The sequence below is a fragment of the Chenopodium album genome, chromosome 25 (genome assembly GCF_948465745.1).
Source record: "Chenopodium album chromosome 25, dcCheAlbu1.1, whole genome shotgun sequence".
In the NCBI taxonomy this organism is placed as follows: domain Eukaryota; kingdom Viridiplantae; phylum Streptophyta; class Magnoliopsida; order Caryophyllales; family Amaranthaceae; genus Chenopodium; species Chenopodium album.
Window position 1 is genome coordinate 5,946,489 of NC_137858.1, and position 23,857 is coordinate 5,970,345.

The 23,857-nt window shown below is 32.4% G+C and overlaps 2 protein-coding genes across 2 annotated transcripts; both read right to left on the reverse strand.

The window, feature by feature from the left end:
- Positions 1-245: 245 nt before the first annotated feature.
- LOC145613550 (ATPase 7, plasma membrane-type-like) lies at positions 246-8,269 on the reverse strand. Its single transcript, XM_081668665.1, has 21 exons — positions 8,219-8,269; positions 8,006-8,125; positions 7,572-7,670; positions 6,872-7,009; positions 6,558-6,692; positions 5,642-5,821; positions 5,303-5,509; positions 3,916-4,035; positions 3,693-3,812; positions 3,443-3,565; positions 3,250-3,354; positions 2,934-3,078; positions 2,682-2,846; positions 2,354-2,592; positions 2,228-2,260; positions 2,002-2,083; positions 1,724-1,884; positions 1,144-1,356; positions 803-985; positions 507-691; positions 246-291 (listed from the first exon to the last, which is right to left on the reverse strand). The coding sequence occupies exons 1-21, from the start codon at positions 8,267-8,269 to the stop codon at positions 246-248; spliced, it is 2,850 nt and encodes a 949-aa protein (XP_081524791.1).
- Positions 8,270-11,854: 3,585 nt separating this feature from the next.
- LOC145615360 (putative WRKY transcription factor 12) lies at positions 11,855-17,037 on the reverse strand. The gene is made up of 4 exons (XM_081670431.1): positions 16,672-17,037; positions 16,318-16,406; positions 15,339-15,500; positions 11,855-12,079 (listed from the first exon to the last, which is right to left on the reverse strand). The coding sequence occupies exons 1-4, from the start codon at positions 17,035-17,037 to the stop codon at positions 11,914-11,916; spliced, it is 783 nt and encodes a 260-aa protein (XP_081526557.1). The 3' UTR covers positions 11,855-11,913.
- Positions 17,038-23,857: the final 6,820 nt, after the last annotated feature.

Sequence of the window (23,857 nt, forward strand, 5' to 3'; positions counted from 1 at the left end):
GAAAGCTGATCTCCATTAATTTAGTAAATTAAATGTCAAAAAATAAACATATACTTATATGATAATAAAATTATAGAATACATTTTTTCCTCAAAAAAAAATAATAGAATACATTTGTAAAACTTCGAGGGTAATACGAAGTAACAAACCAAGTTATACATATTTGTTAGTAAGAATAAATAATTCATCCCATCCACATATAATAGTTAGGTAGTGGTGAAGTAGTGTAAAAATAGGAAATCACTCTAGTTACTTTGAGTTGTTGCTTTGGAAGTTTGGAGTTCTCTGAGCCTGAAAAAACAACAATGATTCAACTCGATAAGATTCATTATTCAAAATCGGGTCTATACGAGATTTTGTGCATGAACTATATACCTCCGTTACATATTAGTTGCAACTTTAATTTGGGTAATATTTGTGAGACATAAAAAATTCCAAAGTTACAACTAATTTGTAACGAAGGTAGTATATCATATGAAGTATTATTTTAGGCGGGGGAAAATAACCTAGCAATTTCAGCTCTGCGCTTAGCTTCTTCAGCCATGGAATGAAGTTCCCGAAAAGAGTGTCTATCACTAAACAAACCCTTCATGTCTTCAGACGTCCTCCCACCACGTTCCGTCCACCTTTCTGCTGCCCACGCCGCCTCCCTTTCTCCCCTTCCGAAGCTCTTCTTATCCGTGAACGCGGTCTATTACCACCCCAATTCAAATTCAATTTTAAAATAAGTTCGGAAATATAAATTTAAATTTTAACACGAAGTAATTAATAAAATAATGTGAATAGTTAGTATAGTACTTACCTTATTATTGAACATTTGATGCCATGCTTTTCCACTAATTGCATGTCTAACCGCGAATTTTAAAGGGTCAAGAAGCATGTAAGTCACAATGTTGTACAACCATATTACCCCTGTCCATCCCCATCCAATTTTTCTAATTCCGCCCAAATCCCAGTTTGCTTCTGCCGAGATTATGCTAGCAATCTGCAATTTATTACACAATTTCGAGTTAATCTGAATTGAAAAGAACACGTATTTGTAGTGCCATAAGATAAACATAATAGTTTATTTGTCTAGATTTAGTTGTCACGTTGATAATGTAATTTATTTGAACTAGTAATGTGGCAACTAATGATACGTACCAGTTGGGCAATGAGGAAGGCGACAACGAGAAGAAAGCCAGGTCTTTCGGTGAAAGACCAACCCCTAGCTCGTGTAACAAAGATAAGTGCTTGACTTATAATGCTAACTTGAAGGTAAACAGCTGATGCCATTCTTTCCTTGAGATCTTTTTCAACTCCTGGTGCTGATAAGTCGTGTTTGTATTGATTTAAATCTCTTACTCCAAACTTTTCCTGCTCAAAAAAATTCAAAAACAATTACATGACAAAAAAAAAAAAAAAAAAAAAAAACCAAACATAGTGTTGCTTTTTTTTTTTTTTTTTTTTTTTTTGAAACAACAAAAGTGTTGCTTTTTTTTTTTTAAACTACAAACATAGTGTTTAGTTTACTCTTATCATAGAAAATAATATAATGCGCAGTATTGTTACTTGTTAGATTTGTCTTGATGTGTATATTCCAATCATTCAAACTTTATCGACTCTAAACCTCTAATTTTCACAGTAAATCTAGTATTTCAGTAACCAAAATTACTGCAATTATTTTTCATTTCATCGAACAATCAAAACATGAATGAAGTAGAATTTCATAGGTTTTAGGTACCGCGAAGAAGCTAGTGTCGTAAGCTGCCCAGTAGAAAACAATAGTCATGGTAGCAAGGTAGCTACCAAGGACAATTCCAGTAGTAAAAATTTCCTTGAGGTTCCATCGATCAGGTGTCGGAGACGGTTTCACTCTGTCTTTCGATATGGTCATTATGGTACCTACATTACATAAAAATCATTCATACATTAAATCTAACAATCACAATTTATGCAAGTTGAAAACCATATGTAACATAGCTTAATCGTCGAAATTGTAACAAATGTTTATCAACATACCGTCATTAAGGACTGCAATCACTAGAATCATGGTAGGTGGGAAATCGAATTTCCAAATTACACATAGCATCATGAATCCCAACTGTCACATAACAAGATTAACATTAAGAGTACGTTAAACATGACTAAGTTAACGTGTCATATCAAAGTGTTGCAATTTTAAAGAAACGGAAGAAGTACAATAAGTTTAGATTATAAGAAATAATGACTTGAAATTAGTTCTTACCACGATACGAATGGTAATGGACACTGCATATATCTGCAGGAGAAAATGAAATTACAGTATCAGAATTCATAATAAGACTAGAATGTTGTACATGATGATGTTCTTGTACGAGTACACGAGTAGTACCGTGTAGTTTTTCATTCTTTGGAAGATGGAACGGCTAGTAAGAACAGCACTAATGATAACACTAAGGCCGGGTTCAGTTAAAACAATATCAGAAGCACTCCTAGCAGCATCAGTAGAATCATCAACCGCGATACCAATGTCAGCTCTCTTTAATGCAGGGGCGTCGTTTACTCCATCACCTGTCATCCCAACTATGTGCTTTCGCTCTTGCAGTATCTTTACAATATTGTACTTGTGTTCTGCAATTGAATTAAACATCTTAGTTAAACAAGATTAATGTAATATATTGAAAAACCGGGTTATGTGCTGAAAAATGCAGGACAGTTACCAGGAAAAACACCAGCAAAACCATCAGCATTTTCGATAAGTTCTTCGATTGGTGGCATATCAGGACTTCTGTCTTTGTTGTCACCCAATATAGTTGAAGAAGGGTACATGTTTGTGCCCATTCCAAGCCTCCTTCCTGTTTCTTTCCCAATCGCGAGCTGATCTCCTGATTGATTTAACAAAAAATTTGTTCATTTCTCTGCTTCTGAGATATATTGTTTTTATGTAAAGGTTGATCAATATAAGTAGCAACCTGTAATCATTTTTACACTGACGCCGAGGTCCAAAGCCTTTCTGATGGTTTCAGCACTATCATGACGGGGAGGGTCAAAAAGTGGAAGAAGCGCGACAAATTCCCATGGACCACCTGGGCTCTCTTGAGTACCTTCAGGCACTTCCTACACATAATTACAAGAAAATATATATAATGGCATGGTAAGTAGTACTAACAATGATGCCTTAAAACATTTATGCACTTTAAGAAAAAAAAAAAAAAAAATTATGTTGCATCTCTTTTGTATATAGCTTAGGGTCATATTATTGATGAAACAAGTTCATGAAATGGTTACCTGGCGAGCAACACCAAGAGAACGAAGTCCACGATTAGCAAAGTTGTCGATAACTGTATGAACTCTACGCTCAATTGCAGATTGGTTATGAGCCAACTCTAGAATCTGTTAAGGTAGACATATAAAGTAAGGTCACAGCATTGCAAATGTAATTTTTTTATTTTTTCCCCTGATTTTCTGACAATGTTTATACCTGTTCTGGTGCACCTTTGCTAACCCTGTGCATTTTACCAGCTTCATCAATGTAAGTTATCGCGGTTCTTTTATCAGTTGGATTGAACGGTAGGAAATGAACCTCTTTGATCCCTTCCCTTGCCTTCTCTCAAAAACATAAAACAACTTAGATCAAAACTCATGTTTCATATAAGACTACTTGTAACTTCACGTGTATTTATATGTCAACCAAACAACCACCTAATAGCATATACGGATCTAAAACATACCTGCTTAGGGTCAGGCAACATTGATACAATAGCACCATCAATAGCATCTTGGTTTTCTGTTCTCGACGCCCTAGCAGCCAATAACACTACCATGTCCTTATCCACACCTTTGGCAAATACCTGCAATAAGCTAATAGTGTCACTATTTTGTAACTAGTTCTAAAGCTTTATATATAGTTCTTATAGTACTTAATTTTGTGACATGAAGGAAAGTGGGCAAAACCTCGATCAAATTTTTATCAACAGTTAGCTTGTTAAGTGTCAATGTGCCAGTTTTGTCACTACAAAGCACATCCATGCCAGCCATTTCCTCGATTGCAGTCATTCTCTTTGTTATTGCACCCTGCAAATTAAGACCGTCTTTATTATCAAGCTCACACTATTTTAAGTAGGGCCGGCAAAAGCTGACCCGACCCGATAACCCGACCCGAACCCAACCCGAAATAAATGGGTTTTGAGAGAAATTTTCAACCCGTTTATGTAATTGGGTCAATCCGAACCCGACCTGAAGTTAAATAGGTCGGGTTCAGGTTGGAAATCCCAACCTGAAACCAACCCGCCTAAACCCATTTAACTAATTGGGTCGGTTTCAGGTCGGGTCAACCCGAACCCAACCTGCCTTAACCCGTTTACCACCTTATTTTTACCAACCTAATGTTTAAATATGGGCCAAGCCCAAACTATTTAATGAAAAACCCTAAAACATTTTACAACCTCACGCCGTTTTTCACTTTCACTTTCATTCTCTTTACTCATTTTCTTTCTCTCTCCTCTCTCTTCTCTAGTTCTCTCTCTTGTTTTCAACTCTTTTCCATTAAAATTGTTGATTGAAGCTCGTTGAATCTTTATCTTAACATTATCAAGGTAATTTACTTGTTAATTTCATTCTCTTTACTTAATTTTGTTGTGTTTTTATACTTTTTTTTTGTGATTTTCCATTAAAACATGTTGTTGGCTAATTTTTGCATTTTTTGTGATTTCTCTCTGCATTTGGCTTAATTATTTATTTAATTTATTCTTAATCAACAGATAGCTGACAGCCCTATTCCTCCTGAACCCATTGAACTTGCGAATCCGAATTAGATGATGAAGATACTGAACTATGCAGCAACACTAGTTTTGATTTTATTGCTTTTTTATTTATTTGATAATAAACAGCCAATTAATTATATTTAAATTTATTGTTGTATGATTGAACTATACAGCAACATTTATTTTAATTTTGAAATGTCAATGGAATTATATTTGCTTTGAATTTGTATTTTATGTTAGTTGAATGATACAGGTATATTTAATTTTAAAAAATACTGGATAAACAAATTACAAGGTTATTTTAAAAAAAAATAATAAACAAAAAAAATTAAAAAAAAAAAAACAGGTTTAGACGGGTCGGGTTCAGGTCAACCCGTTTAAAACCAGGTCGGGTTCAGGTTGACTTCTTTGACCTGTTTAAGTAAACAGTTCGGGTTGAGGGGTCCTGATCCGTTTATCTAAACAGGTCGACCTGAACCCGACCCGACCCGACCTGTTTGCCAGCCCTAATTTTAAGCATGGTCCTAGGACTTATGATAGTACACGTGACTATTAATTCATAAACTAAAAATATAAACCTGTTGTGCCAAGCGATGTGAGCCAATGGCCATAGTAACAGAGAGAACAGTAGGCATGGCTATAGGAATCCCACCAATTAGCAAGACGAGGAGATTGTCTATGCCAACGCGGTATGGCCTTTGGTGCAATGCATATATTACTATGATTTCAATCAACATTCCAACCGCGATTGAGCATATACAGAAGTTCCCAATTGATGTCAAAACCTGCAGCCCAACAACCGAAAATTGCACACTATAAGATTACCAATGATCACATAAAATTTAACAATGCAGCATTAGAATTAAAAGTTAAAAAAAAAAATAAAAAAATAAAAAAATAAAAAAAAAAACAGTAACCTTTTGGAAATGGCCAACATGATTAGTGTTTTCTACAAGATGAGCAGCCTTGCCAAAGAAAGTGTTGATGCCGGTTGCGATTACAACGGCCTCAATCTCACCTTGCTTACATGTTGAGCCTGAGTAAACTTGATTTCCTGGATGTTTAGTCACTGGAAGTGACTCTCCTGTAAGTGCTGACTGTTACATTTTCAGGGAAGCCAATGTCAAGGAAAAAAAAGTAACAACTTTTTTTTTTATTTTTTAACAATAACTAAGCACATTTTCTCAAACTTAGTAACACTATGCTATCATAAGGTAGATTTTGAAAAGATACTTGTCTTAGTGTACCTTAATTTTTTGTTAATTAAGCAAACTTTGCCTTGTTAGACTTTTTATAAAGTTCAAGTTGAAGGTTTTGAATCTATGATACAAGTCCTAATGTGACATCCTTGGCCAATTTCGAACGCCATATATGTGTACATGGCCTAATGGTGCAAAGCTAGCTAGTAATTAATGGTCGTCTTTAATCTCTTTATCAAATTTCATCTAGCCAACAAAACTTCGTAAATATTGTCTTGGTAAAATCGTTACCCTATATCTTATTCGACCATTTATAGAGCTCAGTCGATATCAAAACACCAAATAAACCGTACTTATCATGAATTCTTATCCGTACATGAGAAGAAATTTTCATTTTTAATTTTTATTTTGTCAGTCTTTCATTTTCAACAATATCAAACCACTATTATATTGATCCTTTCATTTTAAAGACAGTTGATGAAAATGATATGCAAAATACATTATTATTGCATGCTTAACTACATGTATAGCACTTTAGCCGGCTGAGTAACTGACCAAAAATTAATAAAAGTAACCAAATAAAATACAGATTGGCGAATATATAATATAATTATAATATAAGAAGGTAATTAACCTGGTCAATTTTGAGAGGGTCACCATTAAGAAGACGTGCATCAGCTGGTACAATATCTCCAAGTTTGATGCTAATAATATCCCCTGGTACCAATCTTATTGCATCATCTTCCTTCCACTCCCCATTTCTTAGGACCTATTTAAATATATTTATTGTTAATACAACACTAATTAATTAATACGACGTAACAATAACAATAACAATATGATAGTATTGAGAATTTTATTACTCGTACTTTCCCAACATGTAAAGTTTATATAAAACTTTACACGTTACAATATTTATGAAACGGAAGAAGTATAATGCTGATGTACCTTAGCTTTTGGTGCTAGACGAGCCATAAGAGCGGCGGCTGCATTGCCAGCATTGTTTTCTTCTATGTAGCTGATTGTTGAGTTTACCAGCAGCAACACTATTATTCCTATAAAATCTGGATAATCTGGTCCTTTCCCCTGTTTTTTTTTTTTTAAAAATTAAAATAAATAAAATACACCCATTAATTTCCTTCAATTTTATACGAGTAACATAAAAGTTTTGTACGTATTTAAGTGTAACACTACAACAGTCCTACTCTTTTTAAATTTTAATACGGATGACGAACAAATAAATATTAACTTTTTACCACTACTAATACTAATAATAAAATAAAAAGGAAAGCAGAGGAAAACAGAGGAGCAATCATTTTCAAGTTTTATTTTTTATGGCATTGGGTGTGGTAAATTTCATGATAACCTATCTTGATGAATTAGTTGGATAAATAAGATTATAGCTCTAATTTCAATTTGGATCAAAATTAAATTAATTTAACGAATTTTATAGCATATGGAGTACGAAGTAAGTACTTGTAATATAAATCATACATGAAAAAAAAAAAAGTCTATAGTATAACAAGGCTTTGAACTTTTTAAACATGAAACTCTTAAATCAACTTAAACTTTTGTTTAAATTAAGTACGTCGACATAAAATTATTGTCATGAGAATGAGAAGAGGGAGAGAGTGAAGGTAGTAATTACCCCTCCATGAGCAAGAGCAATAGCCATGAGAGCAGCAATTTCCATGACCCATGATAGAGGATTCCACATAAATCCCAAGAATTTCAGTATCTTGCTCTCCTGTCAACCAACAAAAGTTACTCTGCAACATAAATAAAACAAACATAATGCTGTGCTGATAAATATTAATTACTCCCTCTATTTCAAAATAATAAGACGCGTATTATTTGGGATTCATCTATAACAACTTGTGTTAGATTATATAAGTAGGATGGATTCAAAATACTTGTCATCACTTAGCGGATACATAAAGGGTAAAAAAGGAAAAGTTCGTAATTTTACCAGCTACATTTGAAACAGTGTTTATTAGATTGGGACAACATAAGATAGAAATGTGACCGACTCTTAATGAGTATACTAACAAAAAAAACCGTTTTCAACAAAAACCCGCTTACCTTTTTCTCCTCAAGTTTGTTGTATCCGTATTTTGCAATTCTTTGCTCAACTTCAGCAGAGCTTAACCCATTTCTCGTACATTGAAGACTCTCAAATACTTCTTCAATTGGTACATTTTCCTGCACACACACACATCACACATACAAATTAAATAAAAGAATAATTATTTTACATTTACAAATTTTAATTTAGATAAATACTAAATTCATTACCAAATCAACATCTTCTGCAGGTTCATGAGTTTCCTCTAACTTGGAAGCCATGTTTAAGCCCTCCAAAATCTCTCCTTCTACGAAATTTTTCAACGAAAATCTGCCAAACGAACAATGTTTTAGCAATTTCTTCATAATTAGACGTTCTAAAAATTATAGAAAAACGGAACCCTTTAAATTTTATTTACATGTTTGATCCCCATCCAAGGCTTGGACCAATTTATTTCATGTCGATCGAATATACATGTTATGGTTCCTTTATTTTTCAAATACTGAATATATGCATGATTATTTAATCAATGCTTCATCTATTAATGGAAAGGGAAACTAATCAAAGATTAGATTTTTCATAATAGTTACTCCGTATAATTTAAGCTCTATATAACACAAGAGTAGAGATTTTAAGAAAAAAAAAAAGAACTTACATGTAACCGAAAAAACTTTATAACAAGTGATAAATGCAATAAAATGGTACATTTAACACTTGCATTAATTTACACTCTAGTATTTCTATTTCTAAATCAAATTAAACTATATATAAAAAGAAAATAGCAATATAATACCTGAATCAATGCTATGAAGATTAGTATCTCAGCAAAAACATGAAGCTAACACTAAAAAATGAATCAAATAATGGGAGTAAAATAAATTAATTTTTCTGTTCAAAATTAGATTGATAATTTGAATTAAGTTACGTTGGTAGATATTTATATGATCCCTAATTTTGAAAGTTTCATGAACGAATCTTAATTAAAATATAGAATTGGGCAGCTCTAATTAATTTATTAAATTTAAGGTTCAATTTATCATATCAAGAAGTACTTCGTCGCATATTAGCCGGCCCACTATCAACGCATGCGGGGAGTTCTTCAACTGACCAAAAACCCACGTCAAGTGAAATTCACAATTTTTTATTTTTTATTTTTTATTTTTTTAATTTGAATAAATTAGTATACCAAGTATATCCGTTGTCAATAAAGTACAAAATCTAAATATTCCGTACACGGTAAATCAAATGTCTTTATTAGTTAAACATGAAGTACCGCTAAGTCTTAATACATACTCGTATAGCCGTATTGTACCAAGAAACAAATACTATGACAATTTTTGTAAATTATATGAACATTTTATGAGGTAGTTAGGCATAATTAAGAGTCTATTCTCATACGTTGAAATTCAGTTCAGTTCAGTTCAGTTTAGTTCAATTCAGCTCCTAATTTCCTTCTCTTATAAAATATTCATTTTAGTTCAGTTCAGTTCAACTGAGACGAGTTCAGTTCAGTTCAGCTGAGTTCGGTCAATGAGAACAGGCCCTAACTGTATGGTGTAGTTTGCTTTCAAAAAATAAAAAAATAAAAAAATTGTATTATGTAATTTGACGTAATTAAATGAATAAAATAATACCATCAATAGTAATATACAAACTAAATTATACACTAGATTGTTTACATAATCTAACAATAATGTCGTCACAATTAAACTTAATGTAAGGATCCAAACACCATAACAAATTAAAACTTACAGGTTTTTTTTATCACAAGTTTAATTAAAATTTGAAAACACTCTCCATTCCATATAAGCTTAAAAGAAAGAACAAATTAATTATTCTCTATTTACAATTACGATTTGTACGTGACAATATATGACTGATGAGATGTAGAATACTGATGATGAGATGTTGCTTTTACAAATGAAAATAAAGTTTACAATAAGAGTTGAATGAAGTTATTCATGATCTTCTTTAATTTTGAGACTAGTTTCTGATTTGCTTGAGCATTCTTTCTTATCATCCTCAAATTTCTTCTTTAATGCTTCTTCTGTTGGGCTATGGGTCCCTTCCTATGTGGAGAAAGCCCATTAGATGTTGTGTTAGCTTTTGGGGCAACTAGCTAAGTTTTAGCCCAAGTGATGTTAGAGCTTCTTTGAGAAGCTACTACTTGTTGACTTTGTGGTGCTTTTGCCGTGGGAATTGGATGAGCAACAAAGCCTTAAAAATACAATTACTTACTGCCAGCTATAGTGAGTAAATGTGAGGGAAGCAATTAGTTGAGAGTTAGAGAAAACAACAGAGAGTTCAAGTGAGCAGCCCTGTTCACGGTTTTTACAGAGCAGCCTCAGAAATTAGCCCCGATCGAAGCTCAACTGTGGTCCGATTTAGCTCAAATTTTTGACAGCTTGTCCGGGACATCTAGGGCTTCGTTTTCAACGGTCGGATTGTCGTTTTCTGCTCTGGTTCGTGAGTTACGGCCTCTGAACAGAAGCTCCGTTTTCTGGTTTAATCTCTCAATTTCTTCCTCAATTGTTTTGTTCTTATGATTGTTGTTGTTGGGTAATTGAGTACCCATCTTTTAGACTTGGAATTGTGTTTATGTAACATTCCTTTGATCATAATAAGAACAATTTGGGTGGACTCCTAAAGCCCCGTGGTTTTTACTCTTCACATCGAAGAGGTTTTCCACGTAAAAATCGTGTGTCTCTTGCTTGGTTGTTTATGCTCGTTCTTTGCTTAAGTTTCTGCATTATATGTGTTGATATTGCTGTTGGTTTGTTGATCTTGGAGAATATTTCATATAGTTTGAGTTAAGTGTGACCTTTGAACAAACTAGTAGCTTGTGTGTGCTAGTGGTTTGTTTGGTCGTTGATTATTCCGCAAGAGGTGTGTTTATCCTCAACATCTTCAATATCCAAAAATACATATATTAGAACTATAAATTATAAATAAATAAATATTAATATAAGGAAGATCCTTACCATGATTAATTAGCCACTCTTAAATTCAAAATGTTTGATGAGTGTCATGAAAATATGCAATAGCACATGAAACAAAAGAGCCCCAAAATAAAGTAGAATGTTAGCGTAGGAAATCGAAAGCTATAGATAAATAGATGCTAAATAGATTGCCTAGTTCTGGGTTCGGACATGAATTCTGTCAAATCTTGAGACATGATAATATCAAAACAACTTTCTATACATGATTCGAATCTAATTATTATTGTTGTTGATAGCCTTCATTAATTAATGATACGAATAAATAAAGTTTTTTTTTTTTCGTATGTAGTAGAGGTAGTCTACATTTAATATACGGTCATTATCACCGTTAATAAGTAGGTTAATGTTGCTGCTCCAGTGCTCCGTACTAAGTGTAACCTTGGTTTACAAGGAAAAATAGGTGGTCTATTGCAGCAAGTTTCAATTGTCCAAGATGACTTGTTTTCAATGTGGTAAATTTGTTGCAAATCTTGCAATTTTCAAATGTAGATTTGCTGCAGTTAGTTTAACAACAAACAAAAAATAGTAATGAATTTGGCGTCAATATTAAGGAATTGTTTAGAGAGAAAATTAAAGGACAAACAATAAGTCAATAACCACTAAATAGTTAGTAGAGTACGCATCGTCGCAATCACACGTACTTTCATTCATGGTGCTTGTATACATAATATTTAATGATACCTCAATATATATGTTATCAAAATTGTACTACACACCTAAAGACTAAAGAAAATCGAATATTATCTTATACATCTGCATGCTCTCTACTTTTTCTTTACAAATAATACTTACTGATAGCGTCAATATTAAGCTGATGGTTGAACCCCAAGAATATGTTTTATAATCTATCACGTAAGTAGTGCTAAATATTTGGCACCATATTATACAATAATATGATACTATATAACATGATTATAGACATGATACTAAAAAGAAGAGAAGCATTGATCATGGTCGGAAGAGTTGGAGTCGTCACAAGGAGAGTGATTATGCCTGCCTTCGTAAGTTGTTATTACCATTCGACAATCTTCAGATAGCCTTTCCACTCTTTTCTTCACTCTACAATTGCTATGTGTGCATCGGTAATAACTCCTGTAATTTCCAAGTATTGTAGTTAGTAATACGTGATAACAATAAACTAGATCGAGTTCATTACAACAACAATCATGTATTCACCAATTGTGCTTCCATGTATACCTTTCTTGGTCGGACAATCGGACCAACCGAACCGGTGATTGGTTTAGGAAGACATGCATATACTATAGTACCATGATCATAACTTAAGGGAGGTTAATTATGGCCTTATAAGGTCACCTATCTTAAATACAATCCATCAAAACAATATTCAATTCGAAATCATCAATGGAAAATCTAAGCAAAAACAAAACTCGTTAAATGTTCCCCAATTGAATTGGTATGTAACATGTCAATCATACATCTAAGTGTACTAATTTCTCTAAATAAACATATTTTGACATCTAGTCAGCTACATCGTACTTAGTTTGCGTTTAAGAGCATAATCCTAGCTTAGCTTAATCAGGTTTGATCACTATATACCTCTTCTTGTATCCCTCTTCGTTCTTTATTTTTCCACATAATTAATTAGTAAACGCGTGTGTTACCTTGAAATATTTCCAAAGACCACTACCAATTGTATGCAATAACTACATAATATGGCAAGAAGAAAAAGACATATAGTAGATCAGATGAGACACAAATTGAGATATACTTCGTATATGTTAATAAGGGTATGTTCTCATTGACTGAACTCAGCTGAACTGAACTGAACTGAACTCAGCTGAACTGAACTGAACTGAGCTGAGCTGAACTGAACTCAGCTGAACTGAACTGAACTGAAATGAATATTTTATAAGAGAAGGAAATTAGGAGCTGAACTGAACTGAACTGAACTCAGCTGAACTAAACTGAACTGAATTTCAACGTAAGAGAACAGGCTCTAAGTTGTTAACAGATGGAACAACATCCCCAAAGACACTATTATTAAATACATGTGTAACAGTGTTAAGAGTATCCTTTAGAACGTACGAAACCCATGATTAACTGAAACTTTGTAAGAAGAAATTAGAGTAATGCACTTGTTGACTAAAATCAGAGTAATATATACTCCTATATATTCTAAAATCAACAATATTACAAGTACAAAAAGACGACCTATACAATATATATATATATATATATATATATATATATATATATATATATATATATATATATATATATATATATATATATATATATATATATATATATATATATATATATATATATTAGTTGCACATCCTCTAATATGATTCTATAGTCAGTCTATTGATTCTATTATCTTGAGTTACTACTTGAGTATTTCTACCAGCACTCCTGACAAGATGGCCTTCATTCAGCATACACCTCTTGAAGCAAGTCTTTGATTCTTTACCAAGTTATGAACTGACTGGGGCGTGCGTGTAATATATTCTACCGTGCAACTCTCTTTTTGGCCGATCAATAACACAATTTCTTTTGTTTTACTACTTCTATTTTATATTATTTGCAACGATTAGACATTATATAATTTCTTAGCTTGGTACTATATAGCCTAGCTAATTATCTTTGTCTAAGGTCATGCAAAGTTATTCCATGCAGCAATTAATTTAGGAACATTAAATATGATTTTTACACTAAGTAACCAAAATTAGGGATCTTTTAGAAGACACTTAATTAAATCGATCAGAAATACAGTAGACTAATCAAATAACTGGTTTATTATTTCAGTGACGAAAAAAAAGTTAGTTAAGGATGAAGCGAATACAATATGCATATAGTTACATAGTGAAGTAATATAGAACTGCTAGTCACATAATTAGTTCAGATCACAATATTAAGCAACTAATAAGTCATCTTGCCAGCAATAAAAGCTACCTAATTAGTTATACTAATGATGCTTCTGTTGAATTTACAGCTATTGATCTTATATATCTAAGTCCATGCATCAGCAGGTAATAACCAACACTTAATTAAGAATTCAATCACCAAATTCTCCTTTCTATGGGTATCATGCATGTACTACCTCTATCCGAAAATAATAGTCACACATCGTCTTAGGGCCTGTTCATATTTACTAAATTAAGCTGAGCTGAACTGAACTGATTGGAGCTTAACTGAACTGAATATTTTATGATGAGAGAAGGAAATTAGGAAATGAACTAAACTGATTGGAGCTGAACTGAACTGAAATTAAGCTGAAGTGAACAGCCCTTAATTTCATGTAATTAACAACTACGTAAGACATGCATGAAATGCTATCGATACATAATGCACAGGCTCTAGTATAGTTGGACTGTTGGATCAATCTCATACCCTCCTCGTCAATAAGGGTAAAATCATTAACTCTAATTTATGAAATGTGGCAAAAAAATTCTTTCAAAAAATAAATGTGACATAAAATTTCTAGCATTTTAAAATAGACTTTATTTTTTCAGTACTGTATTACACATAGTTTTTGAGAGGGGATATATACATATATAGGGGATCTGTGGCATTATATAAAAGGAATGCACATTCAATTCTCGTATGTGCTTATCTATGTGTACCACTTTCTGATTACCACATTATACGTATACCACACATAAATTGTGGTCCAAATTTGCCACATTTATGTACTAATGTTTCTCTTATTATGTAATGCAGTGAATATGTGAGCTTACGACACATTATTTTCTAGGATTTGAGTATTTGACACCGGGGTTGGAGACGATATGATACAGAGGATTATGGAAAGATGATGAGAAATTTGGCATAACCAATAATTGTGTACAATTTAAGATCTTACATTGTGTTATCCAATTCCCAAAAACTCCGTTGTTTTTCAAAGGTTTAAAAAAATGAACTACTAACATGGTGCAACTGTTGGACTTACTCCGTTCACTTTTAATTGTATTAACGGAGGAAGTATGTAATTATGAAAATTGAAAGAATAGTTTTTATACTCCTTCATTACTTAAAGACATTTTATGGTCGAATTAATGCATTACTATGTTAAGGATTACTCATGAAATGTCTATATTAAAAGGATAAGATATTACATTTGACTTTGTCATTGAAATTTAAGTCAACTAATGATCCCTTAATATTTGTTAAACACCAATCTAAAAGTATAATTTGCACATAAATTAAACTCATTAAATAATAGTGGATGGTTTGATTTGATATTTTTTTGAAGAGTAAAATTGAAGATAGTATAATGAGCACATTACAATTAGCAAACCATCAATCAAAATCTCAACAAATTAACAAAAAATGAAGCAAATTAAGTAAGTCAATGGAAATTAAGTAAGAACAAAATGTGTTTAACTACCTTGGATGAAGACTATTCTTGACAACTTTCTGACCATATTTGCGCCACTTATAACCATCATCAAGTACGTCGATGTCACTCCTTGTTTGAAAACAAAACCTTGGCTCCCTTAGCTTCCTCCTTATCTTCATCTTGTTCTTTTCTGAGCTCGAGTTCTTCCACCTATATCATTACAATAATATTGATAATTTACAAGGTGCAAAAATTGAATAATCGATAACTTATCATCTTTAGAAACAAATGACACAATAACTATTGAGATTATGAAAATGCTAATTGCAATGAAAGTATTAGAAGATAACATTATTGACAATAAGCATTAATTAACTATATAAGCACGAACATTATCTTGTACTATAAACAGAATCATTTATCGAGTTACAAATCAAACAATCCCTGCTTTATAAGACCGTTCAAATTAATTGTAACATTAACAGATTATGTAATTTCAACTATTAATGTGACAATTATTTAAATTTGAACTAATATAGTAGTAGGGAGCAACCATATATATACAACGTGACATGGCACGTGTACGACATGGTAGTCATGAATCTAGCATTTATTGTAGCTACACCTTATGCAAAACAAGTACATGAATGTGTACATAATGTAAATAACTTGTCTTAGCTCAATAAATAAACGAATTTTAATTAATGCCTAGGGCAATTTACATTTGATCTAGTGCATAGATAATAGTATTTCTTCAAATCGAACCAATAATTATTGTTTAGTTAGACTAATTACTACACACATATGGAGTAGCAAAACATTAACAATACAACAAACAACCGAGAAGAATAGTGGACTAAGACTAATAATTCTTATCCGTAACCCTTCTCATTTACTCCCTCCGTTCTTTTTTGTTCTTCCTCTTTAGTTTTTTTATTTTTTTTTATATTTTATTTTTTTTTGAGACAATAAAATAAAACAGAGAGAGTACGTATGTAGCTCAGTGATGAAGATGACTGCTACATACCAAGAATGCTCAGCTCCATCGTTATCGCGGCCATTATTACCATTGGAGTTGTCCCCAGCAATAGCTTTCGGATCTGATGATCCTTCCACCTGAATAATTACCATGTAAATTATACATTATTTTTAAACATCATATGTAAACTACTTCAATTATCACACACATAAATACAAAATATATACTTTACTATATATATAATCATTACTTTAACACTTTGGATTAATAGTGCAATTTTATATAAACGTAAAACATAGGTATATAATCTCCAGGGTTTCCAATATGAAAAGAACATAACATATGCATGTCATAAAATTTAAATACTATACAAAACCATACTATATATAGATATATATTAACCTGTTGATCAGTAGTATTGTTACTACTATTCCAAGAGTGCCTAGTAGTGACATAATTATCAAAATTACCAACAAGCCCCTTAGTGTTGGTGGTGACCGCGGTGGTGGTGTTGTTGTGTGCATCGGGTCCCCGATGATCCGTGATCTGATACGGAGGCGGTGGCGGGTGGTGGTGGCTCAAGAAGGTGTTGAGCATAACATGGTTAGAATGATCAGATAATTCCAAGGATTGAGGAAACCCTTGTAAATTAGAAGGATTATTATTAGTATTATTATTAGAAGTAGAAGGATTATTTGAATGAATTAAGGACATATGAAGGTCATAGTTTGGGAAATTTGTGCTACTTCTAGTATGATCTCTTTCCATGATATAATGATAATTATCAAATTGTATGATTTTTGCTTTTTTTTTTTTTTAGGAGAGAGAAAGAGATGAGAAATATTGGGGGGGGGGGGGGGGGTTTCTTCAAGAAGTAATAATAAAACCCTTGAAAGTAATCATGGAATATTTTAGTACACACACATAATACAAGCACTTTAGTTTGATATATACTATTTCAAAAAAGAGAAAAATTAAAGTCACAAATTACTATTTGAGCTCTTTTTGCTTTTTTTTTTTTTTTTTTGGTTTACCATGATACAAAATTTATAATTTTTTTTTATAAAAAAAAAAAAAAAAAAAAAAAAAAAAAAAAAAAAAAAAATTATCTGTAATCGTTATTAACCATTCAACAACTCGGAATACTGCTCAAGACCAAATTATATTTAGTTATCATTACAATACATACAAGGTACATAGAGTACATCTTAATTAGTATTTTTTAATTATTATTAATTGATAAATTACCTTATAACATTAGTTACTTCATACATACATATACGAAGAAATTAAAAAACACTCGATATATCATTTGAATACGTTGTTGATGTCTTGATGATTAGCCTAATTTTCACAAATTGTTTAACTTTAACGAAACTTGATTTATATCAGCAAAATTATAGGCTCGCATTTCCTTGGAAAAAGATACTTATACAAGGAACTCGTACAAGATAGGACTCAAATTGGAAAAATAATTAAAATAGAAGGTCCATATGATCATCGTACATACCGAAACAAGTTGTCTTTTGTTATTTTGCACTGTTAACTTATACTCAGGAATCCTATCTTTATGACTTATTGTATAAAATATCTAATAATCTTCCTACATTATTTGAATTACTGTTGTAAATTAGGTTTCTGCCCCAAAAAAATATTCTTCATGTGCTTTAATTTATTTTGGTAATGATTATAAACAATAATGGCATTAGCCATGATCTAAGACGAACTAAGCTAGCACGATCGAGCAGCCGGCCGGCCACGGCCCATGGCTAGCTTAGCTACGTGTTGCATGGCTCACTTGACCATGTTAAGTGCACGCTTTTGTGTTGATGTTGCTACAGTTTTTGGCCTAAATATAGATCTCTTGGAAAAATAAAGAAGCTTTATAATTAGGGAGTTTGCGAGTGTTTGTGGTGTGGAAGACTGCATATTTTAGAATTTTTAGAATCATTTTCTTTAATACGTAGTACATAATTTCAAGAGAAAGCCATAAATGATAATGAGTACTTGATTGATCATGAGTTAAATTGAATTTCAATGTTTATATTAGTCAATTAGCATTTATACTCCTTGTTTGAACATGGGTCGTCATTTATAACACATTAATACTTTATCAAGATCAAATTTTGTTAGGTTTCGAGTCATCTTAAGATTGTTCTCTTTGTAGTTGTAACAATTGGTTCGTTATATACTTGTAGTCTTATATACGGAGTACTATGTATGAAAAATATGTAGGTAATTGTACTTTACTAAGTTTATACAAAATATTCACTATTGATGTATAACTTTGTCATCCGTATAAATATGAATATATGATATTTTGAGATTAGTATGTACTACTGCTTGACTTGAGTGAGAGCTCTCTATAAAAGAGCAGTTAATTAAGTACTACCTCCGTTTCTTTTTAGTTGACACGTATTCCTTTTTAGGAAGTTTCTTTTTAGTTGACACGTTTCCTTTTTGGGTAAATTTTTTACCTTGCAGTTACAAGCTACCCCACTTGCTTTTTCATTCTCTATCACTCTCTCTCCTCTCCTTAATATATGTGCCTAAATCAAACGCGTCAACTAAATAGAAACGGAGGAAGTATTTAATAACATACTCTGTATATCTTAGCAAAGAAAATATAATTATATATGATCGAATTTAGTACAGTAATAGTGTAAAAGTCAAACTATTAAAACTAAGGCCAGGGTTTCTTCTCATTTACTGAACTGAGCTAAATTGAACTAAATTGTTTATGAGAGAAGGAAATTAGGAATTAAGTTGAACTGAACTGAACTGAAATTAAGTTGAAGAGAACAGCCCTTAAAATAGAAAGATTAAATAATTAAATATAATTAAGAGTATGAAAAAAAAATTAAAAAAAAAAAAGTACTTTTCACAAATACCAAGAAAACATGAAGATCTTCTAGATGAGAGCACAAACTGTGTAAGAATAATAATGTTTGGACAGTCAAAATGCAATATATTCCTAATTTGTTTTTGCATTCAGAAGAACCCTATTCAAGGCCTGCTGAAAAGACCCTCCCAACATCCATATCCTCCAAAATGCCAACAAATAGCAATTAAATTACCACCCTCAACTTTTTTTTTTGTAATATTTCACACTATATTTAGAGATTTAGATAGTGACTTTATTCCAAGTGAACCTGCTATTTGCTAGCTACCAATCTCTTTCCTATTATTTTTCAAGAGAGAATCTAATGATAGCTGCTAAACAAACGACAATGCCATTTTCCTAACAATGTTTAAATTATTTACTCTCACTTTCTAAGAGAAACGTAATATGCTACCATTCAAAGTCATTACTGAGAATAAAGTATGCACATGGTGAGTCGAACTTGTAGCATCAAAATTACAAGGTGAATTTCTCACCATCTCCACCGAGCTGAGGTTTTTTGGTTTTAATAATGAATAGTATATATAATATAGTGTATGCATCAAATTGAGTCTTTGATTTCTTCATCTGAAATAAGGTGTTTTAGTCTAAACTTTATAAAGTATGATCTGTTTAATTTGAAATGCACTTGTGATATATATATAATTTATTTGGTATAATCTGATCATATTATTTAACAAGATTTGATTGACTTTAATTTTACGTTAATGTATAAAAAAAAAAAAAATTTAAAGTAGGTTCTTGTAAAATTCGTCTTATTATTATACTACCTCCGTTTCACATTATCTGCAACAATTTCCCTTTCGGGATGCTTCACATTATGTGCAACAAAAACCAAACTTTCCTCATATAGCAAATTTTTTTGTATGATTTTACATTTATACCCTTACTAAAACAATCAAAGCAGCAATTAATTTTGTTAATTACATTTGATTACACTAATAATGTGACTCAATTAAAGTAATATCTCCCACCAAAATTAAAACAACTCCCACCTACTTTTCTTTATTTCGTGCATCCCCAATTAAATCATCAACCATATTCAACATTCATCTAACATTTCCAGAAACCCTAAGCCTTGTTCTTCCCTCTTTCACTCCCTTCTTTCTCTCTCTTCACGCCATTTCCCTCTTCCACTCCTTCATCTTCTCCATTTATGCAAAAACGCCCCTCCATTTATTTTACATCTTCTTTAATTTCAATTTCTCCATCAGATCTACTATTTCTAACCCATGGATTCTCGAAAAATTGCTGATTTGAGTCCATTAGAGAAGGTGTATTGCAAAACCACCGACGAGAACGAGCTACCTGTTCTGGCTGATATTATCATGTCCCTTGAGAATGGGTCTTCTTCGCCTCGTCTTTTTTACGAAAGTGGTGAAGCTCGCAAGGTTCTGTCTGATGAAGGGTTGGAAGCTCTTGGAAGAGTCCTCAACTCCATAGAGGAAGCGAAGGGGGGGGTAAATTTGGTAGATCTGCCGGATACTGTGAAACCGAAACCAAAGCGCCCTACTTTCAAACCAAGGAAAATTGGCAGATGTGAGATTATGAGGAAGATAGGTGGGAAGGGGGTTAAAATAATTGACAAAGTTGAGGAAGAGGAGAAACCGAAAGTGGATGTTGAAGGGTTAGATCTAACTGGAAAAGGGAAGGAAAAAAAAGAGGACGAGGCTGAGAAGGTGGCGGCAGCACGTGAGGAAGAAGAAGAATGGTGGGGTTTTATAATGTCTAATCCTCCACCCAAAATGTATTTCCCTTCTGAAAATGCAAAAGTTGGTAACAAAAGGGTCAGATCTGGCATTGAGGTTGATGAGTCGAAAGTCGATGAGCATTACCTTGAGTTGGTAACAAAGCCAAATATACCATATTTGCCATCATGGATCATTTCACCATTTGTGTTGTGTTGTGGCTTTGCTATCATGGCCATGAACATTGCCTTAACCTTAAACCTCCTTGACTGTTCACACCTATAAGGGTTTTCTTCATTGGGCAGAAGATAAAACCTTCTTGTCTCCGGATTCAAATAAAACCATTTCTCATCAATGTGAATCGTGTTGCTCATGTCTGTGTACATTGGGTCTTCTGTCTCTGTGGCAGGGGTGAGGTGTGACAGCACCCATCTCAGTCTTTCTATCTTGTGATTATCAGTTAACTTTGGATGGTTGGTGCTTGTATGAGTTCTGAGCAGCCCCTTTTTCTTTAGTCTGTGAATTGTGACATGAGAGATTTTTAAAGCACCTGCATAACTTCTTTCAGTGGTTCTCAATCTAAGTGGGACTGTTAGAAGAAATTCCTCAGAATACTCTTTGCATTTGGGACCAACTCTGCCAATTTTTTTGTTCCTGACATCAATCAGCCCCCCATTTTGTTTTTGAGTGATTACATCATTGAATATCCTGCTAACTGTTGATCTATGCACCCCAAATTTGTTAGCAATTTTTGTTTGCATCCCCCTCTCTAGTGTATCATCCTCCCTAAGTTGTGTTAAAATTTCATCAACAATACCTCTTTTCTCACCTACTGTTAGTTGGCTTCTGTCATTTTGTTGCTGACCATTCTGATTTGCTTCATTGTTTGGCTGAAGGAGGTCTTCTTCCATTAAAATTTGGTCCATGTTGAAATATTCATCATCATACACTTCTGCCATTTTCCTTTGTTTTGGTCTCAGATTTTGCTGAAAGAGAGAGTAGGCTGCCCACGACTAACCCCTGCTGAAGCTGATGGTATTTTTTGGAAGCTGATGATGTAGATGAAGATGCTTGAAGGCTTGACTTTTTGGAAGCTTGAAGTGCTGACTATATTAATTTAGGAATTTAATGGTGGCCTGTATTTTTTTGAACATGATTGGGGATGGAGTAAATGCTGTATTTAATGGTGGTCTGTAATTTTTTGAATATGGATAGTGGTGTATTTATAACTTAGGTTATGACAGAAAACATGGAGCCAAATTTGAATTTTGGAGGAAGTTGAAAACTTAAAATTTGGCAGCCAAATTTTAAGTTTTCACGAAAAGTTTCCCTCCTTTTTGTCTAAAAAACCTGGCAGCAGCATGTAGGGTCAAATTTTGATTCCCACTTTCTCTCTCTTATTAGTATTTAATCACTTACCCTTACTTTTGTTAAATTGCTTTTCTCAAATTTTGTCTTGGTAATTGTGCAAGGGCACTTTGTTGCAGATAATGTGAAACGGAGGTAGTAATTTTAATTGTAGGGTCAAACAAAGACAATGCACGTCTATCAAGTTAACAGGATGATGGCAGTTTTAAAATGAATAAAATGAGAAGTTGTCTTGCTATTCAATTCACAAAGACAAAAACGTATTTTACCAATGATGACTACATGAACATTTAGCCATAAATTAGATGCTACATGCAATAGTATGATGCACACTATGTTTTTGAACATCGATATATGAATAATGAAGAGATCAAGTTAAATTTTGTGAATGATTATGAAACAGATAGAGTATCATACACATAAAATCAACGATCACATAGTAAAAATTGTCATAATTCGGGAGAAAACCCTTAGGCCTTAGCTTACTTATAACATGGAGAAAACCCTTAGCTTACTTATAATGATCAAATCGACTCACAATGCAATTGTCACACTTAATCATATAAGACTGGTGCATACACCTTGCAATAATTTCAGTAGCCCAAAAATGAAACACATAATGAACTGCTTGACCACGAAATACAAAGCTCAAGTAAATAATCACTTAAACATGAAATTAAAGAGAAACAGAAGTTGACAACTGATAGACTAGGAAACCAATAGAATTGTCATTTTCTTGGCCACGTGTAATCAACCCCATCCTCTTGCATTATTGATCAAAATACTTGTATATAATAATAATAATAATAATAATAATAATAATAATAATAATAATAATAATAATAATAATAATAATAATAATAATAATAATAATAATAATAATAATAATAATAATAAATCCCTAATTAAGTAGAAAATATTGGGGAGGTATTAAAGTTTGAAAGAATACGGGATGGGTCTAGGCAATCCAAACAAGGAGGAAGAGTGTTCAATCCACAAATAAGGCCGTAGAAGGTTCCATACTAAAATCAATTGATGATTAATAGTAAAAATTAATAGTAGGAGTAACTCATTTGTCTTATAAAGTGAAACTATCTTTCCGACCCCCCCCCCCTCTTTTTGTGTGGGACACTCACAAGTGAGCTACAATGAATTTCAACAAAGTGTCCCAAATTACATAGGATGACTCGAATTGAAATTAAAAATACAATTGTAAATTACATATGATAGAAGAACATAATGCTAATTTTGGTTTTTTTTTTCTTTTTTTTTTTTTAAATACTCATTTTCATTAAGTAGTACTCGATATGTATATGATTGTAAATAAAGGATTTTATTTAAGGAATTAAGATTTATGATGTATATATACGGAATTACGCAATATTTAAAAAGAAAAAAAAAAAAAAAGGAAAAAAAAAAAGTAAGTAGCTGGAAACAATAGCATAAAACCATTTACTCGATCTTGTGTCATCAAAATGAGTAATATTTCGATTTGAGATATACAACCTAGTAGAGTCCAAAAAAATGAAAGAAAGAAGTAGACAGTAGACACAAGGCCCTACAAAAAAAAAAAAAATTGTTGATGGTAATGACAACTTAAGTAATGATAATAACAAGGGTAATTTGAGGA

What these genes read in the sequence shown, in the direction of transcription:
- LOC145615360 (XM_081670431.1), bottom strand. Translation starts at nt 17,037, where the DNA reads ATGGAAAGAGATCATACTAGAAGTAGCACAAATTTCCCAAACTATGAC. An exon ending in ACAATACTACTGATCAACAG is followed by an intron (nt 16,407 to 16,671) that starts GTTAATATATAT and finishes GTAATTATTCAG; the next exon opens with GTGGAAGGATCATCAGATCC. An exon ending in GATGGAGCTGAGCATTCTTG is followed by an intron (nt 15,501 to 16,317) that starts GTATGTAGCAGT and finishes GTAATGATATAG; the next exon opens with GTGGAAGAACTCGAGCTCAG.
- LOC145613550 (XM_081668665.1), bottom strand. Translation starts at nt 8,269, where the DNA reads ATGGCTTCCAAGTTAGAGGAAACTCATGAACCTGCAGAAGATGTTGAT. An exon ending in GCAAAGGTGCACCAGAACAG is followed by an intron (nt 3,355 to 3,442) that starts GTATAAACATTG and finishes CTACCTTAACAG; the next exon opens with ATTCTAGAGTTGGCTCATAA. An exon ending in AAAGAATGAAAAACTACACG is followed by an intron (nt 2,261 to 2,353) that starts GTACTACTCGTG and finishes TTTCTCCTGCAG; the next exon opens with ATATATGCAGTGTCCATTAC.